The sequence below is a fragment of the Podarcis liolepis genome (assembly GCF_965112155.1).
Source record: "Podarcis liolepis genome assembly, chromosome: 13".
Lineage (NCBI taxonomy): Eukaryota > Metazoa > Chordata > Lepidosauria > Squamata > Lacertidae > Podarcis > Podarcis liolepis.
In genome coordinates this window covers 20790099-20806835 of record NC_139573.1, presented here as the reverse complement: position 1 = coordinate 20806835, position 16737 = coordinate 20790099, and the positions used below count along the sequence as shown (strand labels likewise).

At 48.4% G+C, this 16737-nt stretch overlaps 1 protein-coding gene across 3 annotated transcripts in view; it reads left to right on the top strand.

Moving 5' to 3' along the window:
- Nucleotides 1–16489, top strand: part of BCAT2 (branched chain amino acid transaminase 2) — a 30263-nt gene extending 13774 nt beyond the window's left edge. For 2 of the 3 annotated variants that reach the window (XM_083472013.1, XM_083472014.1), the window contains exons 2-11: nt 145–222; nt 416–616; nt 723–833; nt 1427–1546; nt 2872–3035; nt 9536–9678; nt 10948–11033; nt 13390–13530; nt 13628–13702; nt 15291–16489. In XM_083472013.1, the coding sequence (XP_083328139.1) occupies nt 145–222; nt 416–616; nt 723–833; nt 1427–1546; nt 2872–3035; nt 9536–9678; nt 10948–11033; nt 13390–13530; nt 13628–13702; nt 15291–15329 (1158 nt within the window). In that variant the 3' untranslated portion in view covers nt 15330–16489. Of the gene's footprint in view, nt 1–144; nt 223–415; nt 617–722; nt 834–1426; nt 1547–2871; nt 3036–9535; nt 9679–10947; nt 11244–11605; nt 13531–13627; nt 13703–15290 lie in introns of all 3 variants that reach the window. The other variant, XR_014518575.1, reaches the window with a different exon arrangement.
- The last annotated feature ends 248 nt before the right edge of the window (nt 16490–16737 follow it).

Below are 16737 nucleotides of genomic sequence, written 5' to 3'. Positions count from 1 at the left end.
CAGTGGAATCTGCAGGCAGGCAGGGGCTGTCTCCTCTTTTAATATATGCACAGCGCTTAGAAAATTATATGTGTTTTCTTTGTGTTAAATAATAGGGACAGGATTTAATACCAGTTCTTCGCCCATTTGCATCTTGCCTTCTAGGTTTTGAGAGGGAGGACCAGCGGCGATGCGCTAATTTCTCTTCTCGGTCCCCAGAGATTTTTAAGCACCACGTTCAAGGTGAGGAAACTTGCGGGCTCAAGAACTCCTAATCTGGGGGGGGGGAATCTGAGCTAGGAAGATGCGGGTTGGATCCGAACCCTCGCAGAGGGAGATCCCACCTTTTAGTTTGATATTGAAAAAGCAAATTCCTAGTCCTCATGGAGGCCTGACTGATGAACGGTCCCTGTTTCTTGTTTTGTTTCAAAACCAGGCCTCGGACCTCCAGATTGAATTGAACAAGCACCCAAAGTCCAAACCGGACCCCAAGGACCTGGTCTTTGGCAAGTATTTCACAGACCACATGCTCATGATAGAATGGAGCCAGGAGAAAGGCTGGGGGAAGCCACACATCAAACCTTTCCAGAATCTCTCGCTGCATCCAGCCTCTTCCGCCCTGCACTACTCGGTGGAGGTAACTGCTTCCTATATAAAAAGAGTCTCCGCTGTCAGTTTCACTAGGTAGAGTCTCTAAATAGCTCGTTTCTTCCATACGACTCTCCTCTCTCTCTCCTATCTAGCTCTTTGAGGGGATGAAGGCTTTCCGGGGCCCAGACAAGCGCATCCAACTTTTCCGTCCCATGATGAACATGAACCGCATGTTACGTACCGCACAACGTGCTTCCCTTCCGGTGGGTACTTCTGGTGAGGCGGCCCCTTGCCTCCCTCTCCTGCAGGAACCGTGGGTTGCTGCATCTTAAGCCGTCTTCGGATATGCCCCACCCCCCCACAAGTGGTGCTGCAAGGTTTGGGGGCTGAGACCCAGGCCCTCCCCACCGCTCATCCTCGGGTCAGGCAGGAGGGTCCCTGAACACAGCAGGGCTGCCTTGCTACCTTCTCAAAGGGATGCACAGATCTCTGAGTCTGGCATCTACATTGACCCAACCATCCCAGGGCAAAGCCTGAACTTCTTGCATTCGGCTCGCCCTTTCCCTTTTCTCTCCTCGGCACAAACGGCGATGCAGTCCCTTTCGCCGCACAGGGTGCGAGCGTGTTCAAAGAAGTGGCCCTCCAGAGTTTTTAACTACGGAGTACGGGACTCGAACTCGGGACCTTTTGCATGCAGGGCAAGATGCTCTGCCGTTGGGCTGCAGCCCTAAAGCATCTTTCTGTGGGAGTGGGGAAAGAGGCTCGCCTTGAGGCTCTTGGGCTCCAGAAAGGAGAAGGGGAAACAGCCTCACCGGTCTTCCTTGCTCTTTCCCCACCCCTCCCTTCTGCACAACAGCCCTTCGACAAGTCTGAGCTTCTCGAATGCATCCGGCGGCTGATCCACCTGGACCAAGACTGGGTCCCCCACGCCGAAGCCACCAGCCTCTACATCCGCCCCACCTTCATCGGCACCGAGGTGTGTTTCCCGGGCCCACCTCTCCGCTCTCCTCTTTGAAGTATACCTTGGAAGTCAAACGGAGTCCGTTCGACTTCTAAAACGTTTGGAAACCAAAGTGCGGCTTCTGATTGGCTGCAGGAAGCTCTTGCAGCCAATCGGAAGCCGCGGAATGTGGGGACGTTTATATAATTTAGCAGAGTTTAAACGATCTCCTGTTTGAGTTTATGCAGCAATAAGCAGGTTGCTAACTCGTTTGAGTCCTATCAATAATTATACCTTCCTGGTTGATAATCCCTTTCTGTGTCCCTCTTAAAGAAAACACACATGAATCTGAATCATATTAACATAAGCTACTTTACTATCAGATTCATTCAGGTTTACAGAGTTGTTCCTTAAGGGCAGGCTTAGGTTACATAACAGATAAACTATATACTAGATAGCAGTTAGTCATGAGAAGACTGCATCTAAGCAGTTACCAGTTAACACTCCTTGCAGCAACTGACCAACTGAAAAAACTGCCTGCCCCATAGAGGCAGTTAGTCCTCTCAGAACGTTGGACTTGACTGACAGCTTTATATCCCACACGGAAGCCCCGTCGTGCATGCGGCTTCCAAAAGAACGTTCGAAAACTGGAACGCTCACTTCCGGGGTTTGATCGTTCAGGAGCCAAAACATTCAAGAAGTAGGGCTGTTCGACTTCCAAGGTATGACTGTATTTCTTCTGCTAGAAAGGCTCCCTCAGCGGCTTACACGCAGTCAAAACAAGGCAGTCTTTACCCACAGCCCCCCCCCAAAGGCCACAGCACCCCAGGGAAAAGGGGGAGGGGAAAATCAAAACTCAGGCACCCCCAGTTTCTAAACAGTAGTTCCTAGATTGGCCAGATGGCATAGTTTGGGGCAGGAGGTGCCTGATGGAGCGAGGCCATCAAACCTGATGGAATGTGCCCTGGTTCCTGTTTCTCCCACGGAGGCAGCCTGATGGAATGGTGACTGTTGAGGGAACAGGAAGGAGGCTTGATGGAGCTGGCCTGTCACTGATGGAGGATATTGCTCGACTGCCAATTAGGGGAGCTTGGTCTATTGGGGGCGCACCATCCTCAGTCCGCCGTCTTACAAGCAGCCCAGCCTCTTGGCGTCTTCCTTCTCAGGGTCACCCTTGAGGGAGGAGCAGCGGGAAGAGGATGGGGACAGAAACAGAAAGAGCTGGCTGCCCCTGCCATTGGCTCTCGTTGACTCTGACTCCGTCCCCTGCTGGGCTGCCCTTCTTCCCACTCTGCCCATTCCAATGGCCACCAGCCAACGCCTGTGCCAACACCTTGCTCTCTCTTTCTCCCTCTCCACAGCCCTCCTTGGGGGTCGCCAAGTCCAGGCACGCCTTGCTCTATGTGATCCTGGGCCCCGTGGGAGCTTATTTCACTACCGGCACCTTCAGCCCCGTTTCCTTATTGGCCGACCCTCGCTTTGTCCGTGCCTGGATGGGCGGCGTGGGGGACTGCAAGATGGGCGGGTGAGTACGGCTTCTGTTTCAGCAGGTACGGCAGCAGGATGGTCTCCAGCCCAACGCTGCCAAATCCAGGGGCAACCAACGTGGTGGCCTCTGGGTCTTGATGGACTGCAACTCCCATCAGCCCCAGATAGCACGGCTAAAAGTTGGGAGAGATGGGAGTTGTATTCCAGTAACATCTGCATTGGCTACTCCTGTCTAGCCCGACTGGCAGTGGATATCCAAGATCTCAGGAAGAGAGAGAAAAGGGAGCGTATTTCCCAGGTGTTTTGAAATAATTTAACTGGAAATGACAAGGACTTCACTAGGCCTGGGTGATATATCGCCCAGGACTGGTATGAGGAGCAGAGATATATCGCTGGTGAAACCGCCACTGCTCCTGAGTTCCTCTGCTAGAAGCGTCCGCTGGAGGGAGTCAAGAGTTCCTTCCTCCAGTGGGTGCTGCTAGCAGAGGGAATCAGGAGCGGCAGCAGTTTCCCCAATGATACATTGCTGAGTGAAACCGCCCTTGCACTCTGCCCTCATACGATGCAGAGGGAGAAACAAGCTTAATAATAATAATAATAATAATAATAATAATAATAATAATAATAAATTTATTATTTATACCCCGCCCATCTGGCTGGGCTTCCCCAGCCACTCTGGGCGGCTTTCAACAAAATATTAAAATACAGTAATGCATCAAACATTAAAAGCTTTCCTAAACAGGGCTGCCTTCAGATGTCTTCTAAAAGTCTGGTAGTTGTTGTTCTCTTTGACATCTGGTGGGAGGGTGTTCCACAGGGCGGGTGCCGCTACCGAGAAGGCCTTCTGCCTGTTTCCCTGTAGCTTCACTTCTCACAGTGAGGGAACTGCCAGAAGGCCCTCAGCGCTGGACCTCAGTGTCTGGGCAGAACGATGGGGGTGGAGATGCTCCTTCAGGTATACTGGGCTCAGGTATATTTAGGGCTTTAAAGGTCAGCACCAACACTTTGAATTGTGCTCGGAAACGTACTGGGAGCCAATGTAGGTCTTACACTGCAATGTTGAAAAGCTGATATCGCCCAGCTCTATCTAGACTTCACCTAGGACTGTCTTACCTGCACCTGTTTGAGCCTCCTCCATCGCTGGATTGGGGAAGGCTGGTCCCCACTCTCTTAAGCTGACATTTGAACAGCTGAGGCTCTTTTTATCGCTGTCACTGAGCGAAATTATTTTTGCATGTTGTTGTGATGTGCATTTTTATCTTTCATGGCTTTGTGAACTGCCCTTGGCGGGTACTGTCACGGCTAAAATGGCCGCTGTTTCTTTAATGTGAATAAAGCTGGGTCAGCATGACTCAGCGGCTTGCAGCAGGCTGTATATATAGGTGAGAACTGTTGGTTTGGGTGTTGGCTGGTGTTTGGGTTGGTTGGTGCTGGTGTGTTTCAGTCGTGGTATTCAGTCGTGTTTTGCACAAAGACTTTTAATAAAACTCTGCAAGGATATTCCCGTGGACTCTTTTTTGTGCCGACAAGGAGACTGAGAAGATAAAGGGAGGTCAGAACCCTTTCCTTCTTTTTTTTGCTTTTCTACAAACACTGACAGGTTATGGGCCCAGTGTTTCTGAGCATGTGCAGAGTGCAAAACGACTAACAGCATTTCAGCAAGGAGCTGGTGAGTCCTGGTGGTGTACGGAGACAGTGGCTGTGCGTTGGAGCAGTTGGCGGCAAGCTGTAACTGTCTGCAGCGACGCTGGAGCGGCTAGGATCTGAGGATCAGGAAAGCACTCAGCATCGGCTACTGGAACAGTTTGAACTGCTAGAGGACCACAGTAGGTGACTCACAGAGCGGCTACACCAGTTGCAGAGCCAGGCGGGACCTGAGGGTCAACAGAGGCAGCAGTTAGAAGCCGGTGAGTGCCAGCCAGGACCATCTAGTTGGACTCTAAAGAGAGAGTCAGGAGAGATTGCTGGAGACCCCACAGAAGGGGCTCAGCAAGCACCAGCAGAGATGGCAGATTTCCAGTCTTCCCAAGTTGTAAATATTGGGGGAGGCATCCCTTTTGAACTTCTCTCAGAAAACAACTGGCTGACTTGGTCAATTAAAATGCAGCAGTTGTTAAGGAGAGATGGACTATGGGACTGTGTTGAAACTGAGGTTTTGAGAAGGGACTCTGCTGAGAAAAAACGGCTAGATGAAAGGGCCCGTGCCCAAATTATGCTGTGTTTGAGCAACTCTCAGTTATTGCATGTAGCAAATGCCAGCACAGCGTTTGAGTGCTGGAATTTATTAAGGGCAATGCATGTCAGAGAAACTGCTGGAACTATCATTTCTCTGACCAGAAGGCTGTTCAGGACTGTTATGAAAGAAGGTGAGAGTTTGGCAACTCATCTTCAAACGCTGAAATCTCTGTTTCTTCAACTACAGCAGAGAGGTAAGCGTTATGATGAGACTGACCAAACCTACATTATCCTTTCAAGTTTGCCTGAAAGCTGGTTGCCTGTAATTAACAGCATGGAGAGTATGCGTCCCCGAGATCTGACCCTTGAGTATGTGGTTGGCAGATTGACCGAAGAAGCAGAAAGAAGGTCAGATAGACAGGCTGAACTCCAAGAGCGGAGGAGTTACAGCAAAGGGGGCCAGCAGCAGAATCTGCCAATGGAGCAGCGCCAAGGTTTGGACTTGGCCATGGCGGTGAGGAGATGCTATAGATGCAACCAACCCGGGCATCTCCAAAGCCAATGCAGGGCAAGACTTCCAGGAGACGACATGGAGCAGAGACAGCAATCGACACAGAAACGTAAGCAGAAGGGGTTCTCTTCAGGGAAGAAGAACACACGTTCTGCTCAGTTTGTGTCTGCATTTTCTCGGGAGGAAAGGAAGATACCTCGAGGAACATGGTTGCTGGACTCTGGGAGTAGCAGGATTATCTGCAACAGTCGGGAGGACTTTAAGACCCTGGAGAAGCCAGCTGATGGAAAAGACTCAATCTATCTTGCTGATGGTCGTAGAAGCAAGATTGATGGCCAGGGAACATGTTTCCTGCAGTGCTTGAACACTACTCTACCAGAGACTCTGTTTGTCAGCAGTTTGGACTATTGTCTACTGTCTGTAAGCTGTTTGATTAATGCAGGGTATAGTGTTAAGTTCACGCAGGATGGCTGTCTGATAAAGAATGGAACTCAGGTATGTGGCCAGGCAAAGTTGGAAAATGGGTTATATGTAATGCAGGACAAGCCTGTTAAAGCAGCCCAGGTGGTTCAGGATAATTTGCCAGTTCATAAGGGGTGTGTACATCAACTGCACAGAAAACTGGGTCACGCCAATTTCCGTGTGCTTTCAGAAATGCAAAAGGTGTGCAAGAACCTAAAAGTAAATAGCTGTAACTGTTTCCTAGATTGCAATGTATGTAAAATGGCCAAATCTAAGAGGAAGCCTGTGGCTTCTAAAAGTGACAGAGTATCTAAAGAGGTTTTAGAACTTGTCCATTGTGACGTGATAGGCCCTTTTCCACAGAAGACTGAAGGGGGCGCCAGATATGCTTTTCTGGTAATAGATGACAAATCACGTTTTAGTTGGCTGTTTTTGTTAAAGCAGAAATCTGAGTGTTTCCCCACATTCAGAGAATGGGTTGCCCAAGCTGAAAAGCTCTTCGCTCGGCCTGTTGTGCAGCTGCAAACAGATAGGGGCGGAGAATTTCTGAACAAACAATTTGGGGCATGGTTGCGACGTAAGGGGATCACTCACCGTTTGACTAACCCTTATAGCCCTGCTGAAAATGGTCTCTGTGAAAGACGTGGGGCTGTAATACAGTCAGTAAAGGACTGTCTGCTAGTGGATGCAGGATTGGGCCACAACCATAGGCTGTGGGGCGAGGCTTTTCTGACCGCGAACTTTTTGATTAATAGAACCTGGTCTAGCTCTATAAAAGATATTCCCTATCGTGTGTTGTTTGGTAAAGAACCAGAGTGGACAATGCTCCATAATTGGGGTTCTTGGGCACATGTAAATATTCCCAAAGCTCAGCGTCAGAAAGGGGGCGCTAGAGCGCAGAAACTGCGGTTTGTGGGATATCAGTCCTATGGCAAAGGGTGGCGTTTCAATTTACGCCCAGGACGCGTGGTTCTGTCACGAAGTGCAGACTTCGCTGACCAGGACAGATGGACTGCGATCCATGCCAACCCTGATTGCCTACTGCCCCTGCAAGTAAGAGAAGAGGCTTCTTCTCAGCCATTGGCAACACAGGAGCAGAATGAGGAGGAGGCACAGATTTCCCCAAAAGATGTGGCAATAGATAATACTTCTCTAGAGGAAGAGGAAGAAGAGCCAGAGATAAGGGGGGAAGAAGAAGTAGTTGTGCCTAGACGCTCCCAGCGTTCAAACAAGGGTGTACCTCCTCAACGTTTGACCCTAGGAGGAGTGAGAGTATGCAATGTGAGTTGTGTGGAACCACAAAGTTATAATGAAGTCTTAGACTTACCCCCTGGGGAACGTGCTTTGTGGGAACAAGCTATGAAAGAAGAAATGGACTCTTTTAAACGTAACAAAGTATTTGAGGTCATAATGCCGCCACCTGGTGGCAGAGTGGTGTCATGCAAGTGGGTTTACAAAAGGAAAACCCTTGCATCTGGGGAACCACGTTTTCGAGCCAGATTAGTAGCCAGAGGGTTCACTCAGATTAAAGGGGAGAGTTATGATGAAGTGTTTTCTCCCACGGTAAAGAGTGAAACTTTTCGTTTAATGCTTTCCATTGCTGCTGTAAGACAACTAGCAGTGCACCATTTTGATGTTGATGCTGCATATCTGCATGCAAATTTAGACCATGAAGTGTTAATGAGACAACCCCCTGGGTTTGAAGAGGAGAATGGTGCAGTCTGGCGTTTGAGAAAGGCTGTTTACGGTCTCAAACAAAGTGGAAGGTGTTGGAACCAGTGTTTAAATGAAGCCCTTGTAAAAATTGGTTTTAAAAGGAGTGTGGCTGATCCATGTCTGTACACCAAGGGGACAGGCAACAAATATCTAATGCTCTTAGTCTTTGTTGATGACTTGCTTGTGGCAGGGAGTTCCACAGATGAGATCCAGAAGCTCACAAGTCAACTGGAAAAGAGGTTTAAGCTTAAAGCCTTGGGGCCTGTAAGCAATTACTTGGGAGTAGAAGTAAGGCAGGAAGCTGATGGAAGCTTCCTATTGAGTCAGAAAGAGAAAATTCTTCATTTAATAGAGCAGTTTGGCATGGAAAACTGCAAGCCAGTTCAGACTCCCATGACACCAGATTTCCCAAAGACACTATGTGATGATGAATTTGACCAGCCTGAGTTGTATCACTCAAAAATAGGATCACTGTTGTATTTAAGCCAGTGGTCAAGGCCAGACATTGCATGTGCTACTAATGTTCTGAGCCAACGTGTATCTAAACCCAGTACTGCTGATTGGTGTGCTTTGAAAAGGCTTATCAGATATCTAAAGGGGACATTAAATGTATGTTTGAAGATCTCTAGTACACAAGATGAAAAACTAGAAGTATTTGTTGATGCGGACTGGGGAAGCTGTGTAGCTACTAGAAAATCTACAAGTGGAATGGTTATGATGTTTGCCAATTCCATAATTGGATGGAGGTCAAAGAAACAAGGATTTGTTGCGACCTCATCATGTGAGGCAGAATATGGGAGCCTGTCGCTAGCATGCAATGAAATCATGTGGTTTATACAGATACTAAAAGATCTAGATTGTAAAGTAGATTTGCCTATCCAAGTGTATGAAGATAGCCAATCGTGCATTGCATTAGCGGGCTCGGAAATAATGAAATCCGCATCAAAACATATTGCTATCCGTCATGCGAATGTGAGGGATTGTGTACAGAATGGGGTAATCAAACTGGAGTATTGTCAATCACAAGATAATATTGCTGATTTGTTTACCAAGCCTTTGCCAGCAACATGCCATAATGAATTGATGACAAAACTGGGTTTATGTATATAATGTATTGTTGTATTGTTGTAATGTATTGTTTCTGTTGGGGTTTTTCGCATTTAAGAAACAGAAGGGGTGTCACGGCTAAAATGGCCGCTGTTTCTTTAATGTGAATAAAGCTGGGTCAGCATGACTCAGCGGCTTGCAGCAGGCTGTATATATAGGTGAGAACTGTTGGTTTGGGTGTTGGCTGGTGTTTGGGTTGGTTGGTGCTGGTGTGTTTCAGTCGTGGTATTCAGTCGTGTTTTGCACAAAGACTTTTAATAAAACTCTGCAAGGATATTCCCGTGGACTCTTTTTTGTGCCGACAAGGAGACTGAGAAGATAAAGGGAGGTCAGAACCCTTTCCTTCTTTTTTTTGCTTTTCTACAAACACTGACAGGTACTATGCCCTGAACGGCAGTATAAAATTACTCACATAAATAAGTGTAATGGGGTTATCTCCGAGAGTTGTGGCCTGCCTTCCCCACATCTTCAAAGAGAGGGTTGACTCGGCACTCTCTGCTGCCTGCAGATGCCTTTTTAAAAAAACCTGACGGCAAAATCCTGCCTTGCTCTTGTGTTTCCCTTAGCAACTACGGCCCCACCATTTACGTGCAGATGGAGGCCGCCAAAGAGGGTTGCCAGCAGGTTCTCTGGCTCTACGGGGACGACCACCAGATCACAGAAGTCGGGACTATGAACATCTTTGTGCTTTGGAAAGACCAGCAGGGAGGTGAGGAACTGGGTCCCTGAGTTGTCGGGAGCTGCAATTCTCAGCAATGGGGGTACTGAGACTCACTGCCTCTGAGAGTGGAGGCAAATAACTTGAATGAAATGAAATGAAATGAAATGAAAGCAGCATTGGCTGGTCTAATAGGGCATGTGGGACACTGCTGCATCGGCCTCCATCTGCAGTCCAGGGGGTGGCAGGGCATGCCAGCTTCCTGCTCTTTCCATCAGCCTTGTCCTTGTAGAACTCAGCAGGGAGGAGGGAGGTGGGAACAGAACTAGCCTTACTTGGCCCTGCCCCTCACTGTCTCTGGCTCCGCCTCTCATTGCCTTTGGCTCCACCTCCTCTTAGTCTCCTTACCTTCTGCTGTATGACTTCCCATGAGCACCAGCCACCACTTAATAAAAAATATTTGAGTGACGCCCTGTATGTGAAGGAAAAGGTGCTTCCGGGGACATATGAATGCTTCATTCAGAAGCAAAGTATATTTCTTTTCCCTTTAGATGTATTTTTTTTGGTATTTTTCAAATGCAAATTTATGCCGATGAAATCTGATTAATCAGCTAAAACTCATATGTTCAGTCAAGCAGGGTTTCTTAATCGGGTGGCAGCTCTAGCTTTTCTTTCCTTTTTTTAAAAAGAAAGAATTTGGACTTTTATTTTAAAATTTTGCAAAATGACATAAAATCCCCCCCCCCCAAAAAAGACGAGTTCACTGTTAATGCTGTCGTTGCATTACAACACGTTGGAAAAAAATTAAAAGCATATGTAAAGGTAAAACAATTTGCGTTAGCTATTACCTCATCTTATTTATGGAGAAAATAAATGTCTGCAGGATTCTTTTTTCTGAACCTTTTCCTTACTAAGTGCAATCCGGGTAGATAATTCCGCCCCGTCCCCCTCAGATTTTGTTCCCCTTTTGATCTTGTTTGTGGTTTATGAAGTGTCTAGATGTGTTGGCTCACATTCCTGGCAGCCTGGTATGTGTTGAACCTGCACCATTTAAAAGCAAAAGACACACAATCTTCTCTACATTGTTATTGAAAAACCATTACCTTCTATGGCTTTTTGGATTCATCCACCTCTTCGGCTTCTGACAATTCAACATGTGTTGCCCACGCAGTTTAAAGTATGTTATCTTTGAAGTTATGAGGATGAGAAAATTGGATCTTAACCAAAAAAAAGAAAAAAAGAAAAAAGCAAAATTGAAGGGAGTTGAGCTCTGTGTTTATATGTTTTCTGCATGTCTGTCACTGCGTCCTCCCCTTCCAGATCTGGAGCTAGTCACCCCTCCTCTGAATGGAATCATCCTGCCCGGTGTGATACGGCAAAGCCTTCTAGATCTGGCACGCGAATGGGTGAGTTTGGAGAAAACAGGAGACTTTTGATAGTGCTGGAATGAATCTGAGGGTGGGTGGCGGATTTGCAAGCTGGAATTTTGCAGCAAAAATCTTTTTTTTGCTTTCTCCAGATGATCTTTCAACACACCCACAACACCTTTAGAAAGGAGGGGAAAACAATGCATTTTGTTGAATGAGCTAAGTTAGAGAAGCATATGAAACTGCCTTGTACGGAGTCAGGCCGCTGGCCCACCTAGCTTAAGATTGCCTACACTGACTGGCAGCAGGGTTTCAAAGTAGGGCACTCTCCCAGCCCATGTTAGGAACTGAGATATGAAAGCTAGGAGCTAAATGGCACATTAAACCTAGGTTGTGGGCGCAACACTGGAATGCCTAGGTGTGCTTTTTTTATATATACCGTATTTTTTGCTTCATAAGACACACTTTTTACTCTTAAAAAGTAAGGGCAAATGTCTGTGTGTCTTATGGAGCGAATGTGTGGTCCCTGGAGCCAAATTGTCAGAGTGGGCTGCTCTTTGGTGGTGGTGGGTCCGCGCTCCTCTGCCGGCAGCCTCGGCTTCCCCCTGCAGCCCTGGGAAGCTTTGGAGCAGCGGGAGGGCTATGCACCCATGCCCCACGCTCCTGGGCTGCTGAATGGGGGTGAGAGGTCTGTTCTGCAGCAGCCTGCCCTTTCCCCTCAAGGTTTGGAGCAGCGGGCAGCCTGCCCCACGCTCCGGGGCTGCTGAATGGGGGTGGGGGGTCTGTTCTGCAGCAGCCTGCCCTTTCCCCTCAAGGTTTGGAGCAGCGGGCAGCCTGCCCCACGCTCCTGGGCTGCTGAATGGGGGTGAGGGGTCTGTTCTGCAGCAGCCTGCCCTTTCCCCTCAAGGTTTGGAGCAGCGGGCAGCCTGCCCCACGCTCCTGGGCTGCTGAATGGGGGTGAGGGGTCTGTTCTGCAGCAGCCTGCCCTTTCCCCTCAAGGTTTGGAGCAGCGGGCAGCCTGCCCCACGCTCCTGGGCTGCTGAATGGGGGTGAGAGGTCTGTTCTGCAGCAGCCTGCCCTTTCCCCTCAAGGTTTGGAGCAGCGGGCAGCCTGCCCCACGCTCCTGGGCTGCTGAATGGGGGTGAGGGGTCTGTTCTGCAGCAGCCTGCCCTTTCCCCTCAAGGTTTGGAGCAGCGGGCAGCCTGCCCCACGCTCCTGGGCTGCTGAATGGGGGTGAGAGGTCTGTTCTGCAGCAGCCTGCCCTTTCCCCTCAAGGTTTGGAGCAGCGGGCAGCCTGCCCCACGCTCCGGGGCTGCTGAATGGGGGTGAGAGGTCTGTTCTGCAGCAGCCTGCCCTTTCCCCTCAAGGTTTGGAGCAGCGGGCAGCCTGCCCCATGCTCCGGGGCTGCTGAATGGGGGTGGGGGGTCTGTTCTGCAGCAGCCTGCCCTTTCCCCTCAAGGTTTGGAGCAGCGGGCAGGCTGTTCGCTGAGAGAGGGGAGGAAGAGGACTAAGAGGAAAAAATGTGGCATTAGCAATGCTTTGGATGGAAACGAAGGTGGTATTTTACATGAAGATAGCGAAGAAAGTGATGTCAGTGATTGTGAGCAACTGAGCTTCATAAATTCTGACTCTAGCAGTGATGAGTTCTTGGCGTTCACAGAAGACTAGAAGAGTATTCAAACCTTAAAGTCTCTCTTCATTTCTTAATGACAGTGATGATGGTTCTTAATGCCACTGTTGACTGCTGTTCACTTTACATGGCTGTAATATGATTCTGATATACTGGTTGTTTATTAAATACACTAGTTTATACGACATTCGATTCAGAATATTTTTTTTCTTGTTTTCCTCCTCTAAAACCTAGGTGCGCCCTATGGTCGGGTGCGTCCTAGAGAGCGAAAAATACAGTACATAAGCTGAAAATGAATGAACTGCAGCTAAAATATTAAGTTCATTTTTCACGTACTCTAGTCCTTCCCCTGCCCACCCCCATAATATTCTGAAGTGGGTCTATTCTCCAGTCTTCAGAGAGTAGCTGGAAGTGAGGAGTCCTCCTTTCCTTCCGCTCTGCAGTTTTAATCTGAAATCTTAGGCACAGTACTGCACCCAGAGCTCAGAAACTGCTTGAAATTCCTGTTCCCAAAATGCGTCCAGAACAATGGGAGTTTTGAACACGGCTCCCGGCCCTTCCTGGAGAGGCCAGGGATTGAACCTGGAAACTTCTGCATGCCGGGCATATGTCCTGCCCACTGAGCTATAGCCTCTTTCCTCAATTGTAGTTGCGTTGCTACTCCTTCCATACTGAACTTGAGAGGTTTAATGTTGCTGCTTTTAAAATAGCTGGCAATGGGTTTGTTTGTTTCTTGTTTTCAATCCTGAATCTCTTTCCACCCAGGGCGAATTCAAAGTTTCTGAAAAGGTTATCACAATGGCCGAGCTGATCCAAGGCCTGGAAGAAAACAGAGTCAAGGAAATGTTTGGCGCGGGGACGGCCTGTGTCGTTTGTCCCGTGAATAAAATCTTCTACCAGGGCAAGGTGAGAGTTAGGACATGGGCCCAACACTGGCCTTTTCTGAACCGTCCGAATTGTGATTCATGTTTCGTGACGAATCTCTCCTCCTCTCTCATGTCAGAATTACCATATCCCCACCATGGAAAACGGACCTGAGATTGCAAAACGGTTTCTGAAGGAGCTGACAGATATTCAGGTATCGCTTAGCAAAGTGGGGCGGCGGGGTGGGGGGGACGGACAAGTTGTTTTTCATTTTAAGAAAACAGTTTGTAGGCCAAGGGCAGAGTCCTGGGTGCTTATCCTGCCTGTGGTTCCCTGTTTAGCCACCAGTGGGCGCAGCGACCTTGTGGAGTAACCTTCTTTTGGTACCCACTATGCAAGAGGAATTTAATACAGTGGTACCTCAGGTTAAGTACTTGATTCATTCCGGAGGTCCGTACTTAACCTGAAACTGTTCTTAACCTGAAGCACCACTTTAGCTAATGGGGCCTCCTGCTGCTGCCGCGCTGCCGGAGCACGATTTTTGTTCTCATCCTGAAGCAAAGTTCTTAACCTGAGGTAATATTTCTGGGTTAGCGGAATCTGTAACCTGAAGCGTCTGTATCCTGAGGTACCACTGTAGGTTGATTTAACCTGGAAGAATGAAGTGTAATGGGATAATTGTGCACAACTGGACACACTCCAGGAACAGTGGGGGCTGGCAGCAGATTCCACCCGTTCTGATCTGGAACGATATGCCCTCTCCATCGCTAGGGGAAGCCACTTCCCTGCTTTTCCACCAGTTCACCCCACATGTTTGATAATCTCTTGATGACTTTCAGCTTCAGGTGTGTGGACACACACAGCAATTTTCTTTTTGTAGGGATGTAAAACCTTCCCAGAATTTTTGAAGCTGTGTGTTGGGCGGGGGGAGTGGTTTGCTTCCACCCCCAAACACACACCCCACCTCATAAATTTAAGGGGAGGTGGGAAAATAGACTTTCTTTTGCTCCCTTACTGCATTGTGGGGTTGGGCCCATTTCTGCTTCTCCCGTCATTATCCCAGTGTCAGGCAGCTGCAAAGCCTAGAGCTAAGCAGGGAAGTGGCCGCAGCTCAGGGATAGGCTCCAGACTCAACCCCCAGCAGCATCTCCAGGAAAAGACTCCCGGGGAGCTGCTGCCAGTCAGGGTTGACATTACTGGGCATATCATTGTCTGTGTATTTGCAGCCAGGTGGCATTTCCAGCCATGCTAACTGACTACTGTATTTTTCCATGTATAACACACCCCCGTGTATAAGACGCCCCCTATTTTGGGGGACTCAAAATCAAGAAAATGCACTATGCACTATCCACGTATAACGGCCTGTATATCTCCACCCCCACCGTTCTGCCCGGACACTGAGATCCAGCGCCGAGGGCCTTCTGGCGGTTCCCTCATTATGAGAAGTGAGGTTACAGAGGGCCTTCTCGGTAGTGGCGCCCGCCCTGTGGAACGCCCTCCCTTCAGATGTGATGGAAATAAGCAGTTATCTTATCTTCAAAAGACATCTGAAGGCAGCCCTGTTTAGGGAAGTTTTTAATATTTAGTGCTGTATTGTTTTAAACCCTTGATTGGGAGCCACCCAGAGTGGCTGGGGAAACTCAGCCAGATGGGTGGAGTATAAATAATAAATTATTATTATTATAAGGCGACACCTTATTTAAACACCAAAAATTTGGGAAAAAATATACTTATACACGGAAAAATACACGGAAATTCCCTTATTCATTTATTTATTTCTCTCTCTCTCTCTCTCCCTGCAGTATGGACATGTCGCCAGTGACTGGGTCTACCCAGTCTGACGTAGGCTGAGCAACAGCCCACCGGAGCCGCCTCTTCTTCTTCCTCCTCCTCCTCCTGCTACAGCCTCTCCGTTTTTCTCTCTCATCTTACCAATGCTGTATTTATGACTTGGTTCTATAGCTTTGACAGTCCTGCCTTTTTCTCTGTCAGAGTTTGGACTGGACCGGTGATGCTCTCGGATAAAGGTGGCCTTCTTCTGCCTGTTACGACTGCAGGCCGCTTTGTGGCGGCAAAACACTCCACTCTGGGATGTGCCCAGAGCTTAGAAGAGCTCCTGCTTGCATCTTCTGTGCAACGAGGAGGAATCTTCGGACTGAAATCGCCGCCTCCGCTGCTCTCTCTGCTCCAAAATTCAACCGCTTCCTGCTTTTAAAGTGCAATATTGAGAGAGAGGGAGAAACTGATGTGTCTTCAGAACTGTTTAAATCCACACAGAAACTCACACATGTTTTGTGTTTGTTTGTTTTTTTAAAAAAAAAGTAGTTACACATCCAGGATCTGTCCGGAAGAGACTGTTTTTAATTTTTTTTTAAAGTATGTTCTTGGATTCACGCAGAAGCACAGAAGTCTCAAGTCTAAACTTTTTGCTCTGGAAAAAGTTAGCTTTCGTACACTAGTCACCGCTGCTAAAAAAAAGCTTAACTTTTGCTTCCTGATCTGCAGTTCTCCAGACATTTCAAATTTACCGCTTGAACATTCTTGCCGCCTCTTTTTTAATATTCCAAATCTGTCTTGGCTTAGAGTTAAGAGAATCCATCTGCATTTAGGGGTTGCAAACTCGCTTTGAACGCCGAAACGTATTGGGAACGGGAGGCAGGTTTTTTTACATTCAAAAAACGCTATTTAAAATTAAAAACCATCTCCTGGAGAAGCTTCTGAGCACCTGTTTCTGGTTTCCCCACATGGAACGACAGTCCACTTCTTTTAAGCAGCAACTTGTTCTGGAAAGAGTTCTGAGGAGAACGGTTTACCACAGGAGGGGGGAAGCTGTGGCCCTGCTTGGGCCTTGATGGACTCAGCCCCCATGAGCCCCAGCCGGCATAGCCAGTGAAAGGGATGATGGGAGTTGTAGTCCAACGGCATCTGGAGGGCCACAAGTCCCCCACACTTGATCTGAAGGGTGCTGTGTTGTGCCAAGAAGAATAAAGCTAGATTAACACCGTAGTTGTGGGTCACATATTCCATCATAAACAATACCAGACGCAGGGGTGAAGGGATGTCCAGCTTGGGGGGGGGGGAGGCGAGGTGCCAAGCCTGTTACCCAGCTTGAAAGTGTCCTTCAACTCTCATGGTGCCTTTTTGCCTGGGTGAAAGAGAGAGCGAGGTGCGTGAAGAAACTATCTTCACTGCTGTATGAAGGTAACATTGATGGTCTTTGCTCCGCCCACTTTTGCCTCTGGCCCCGCC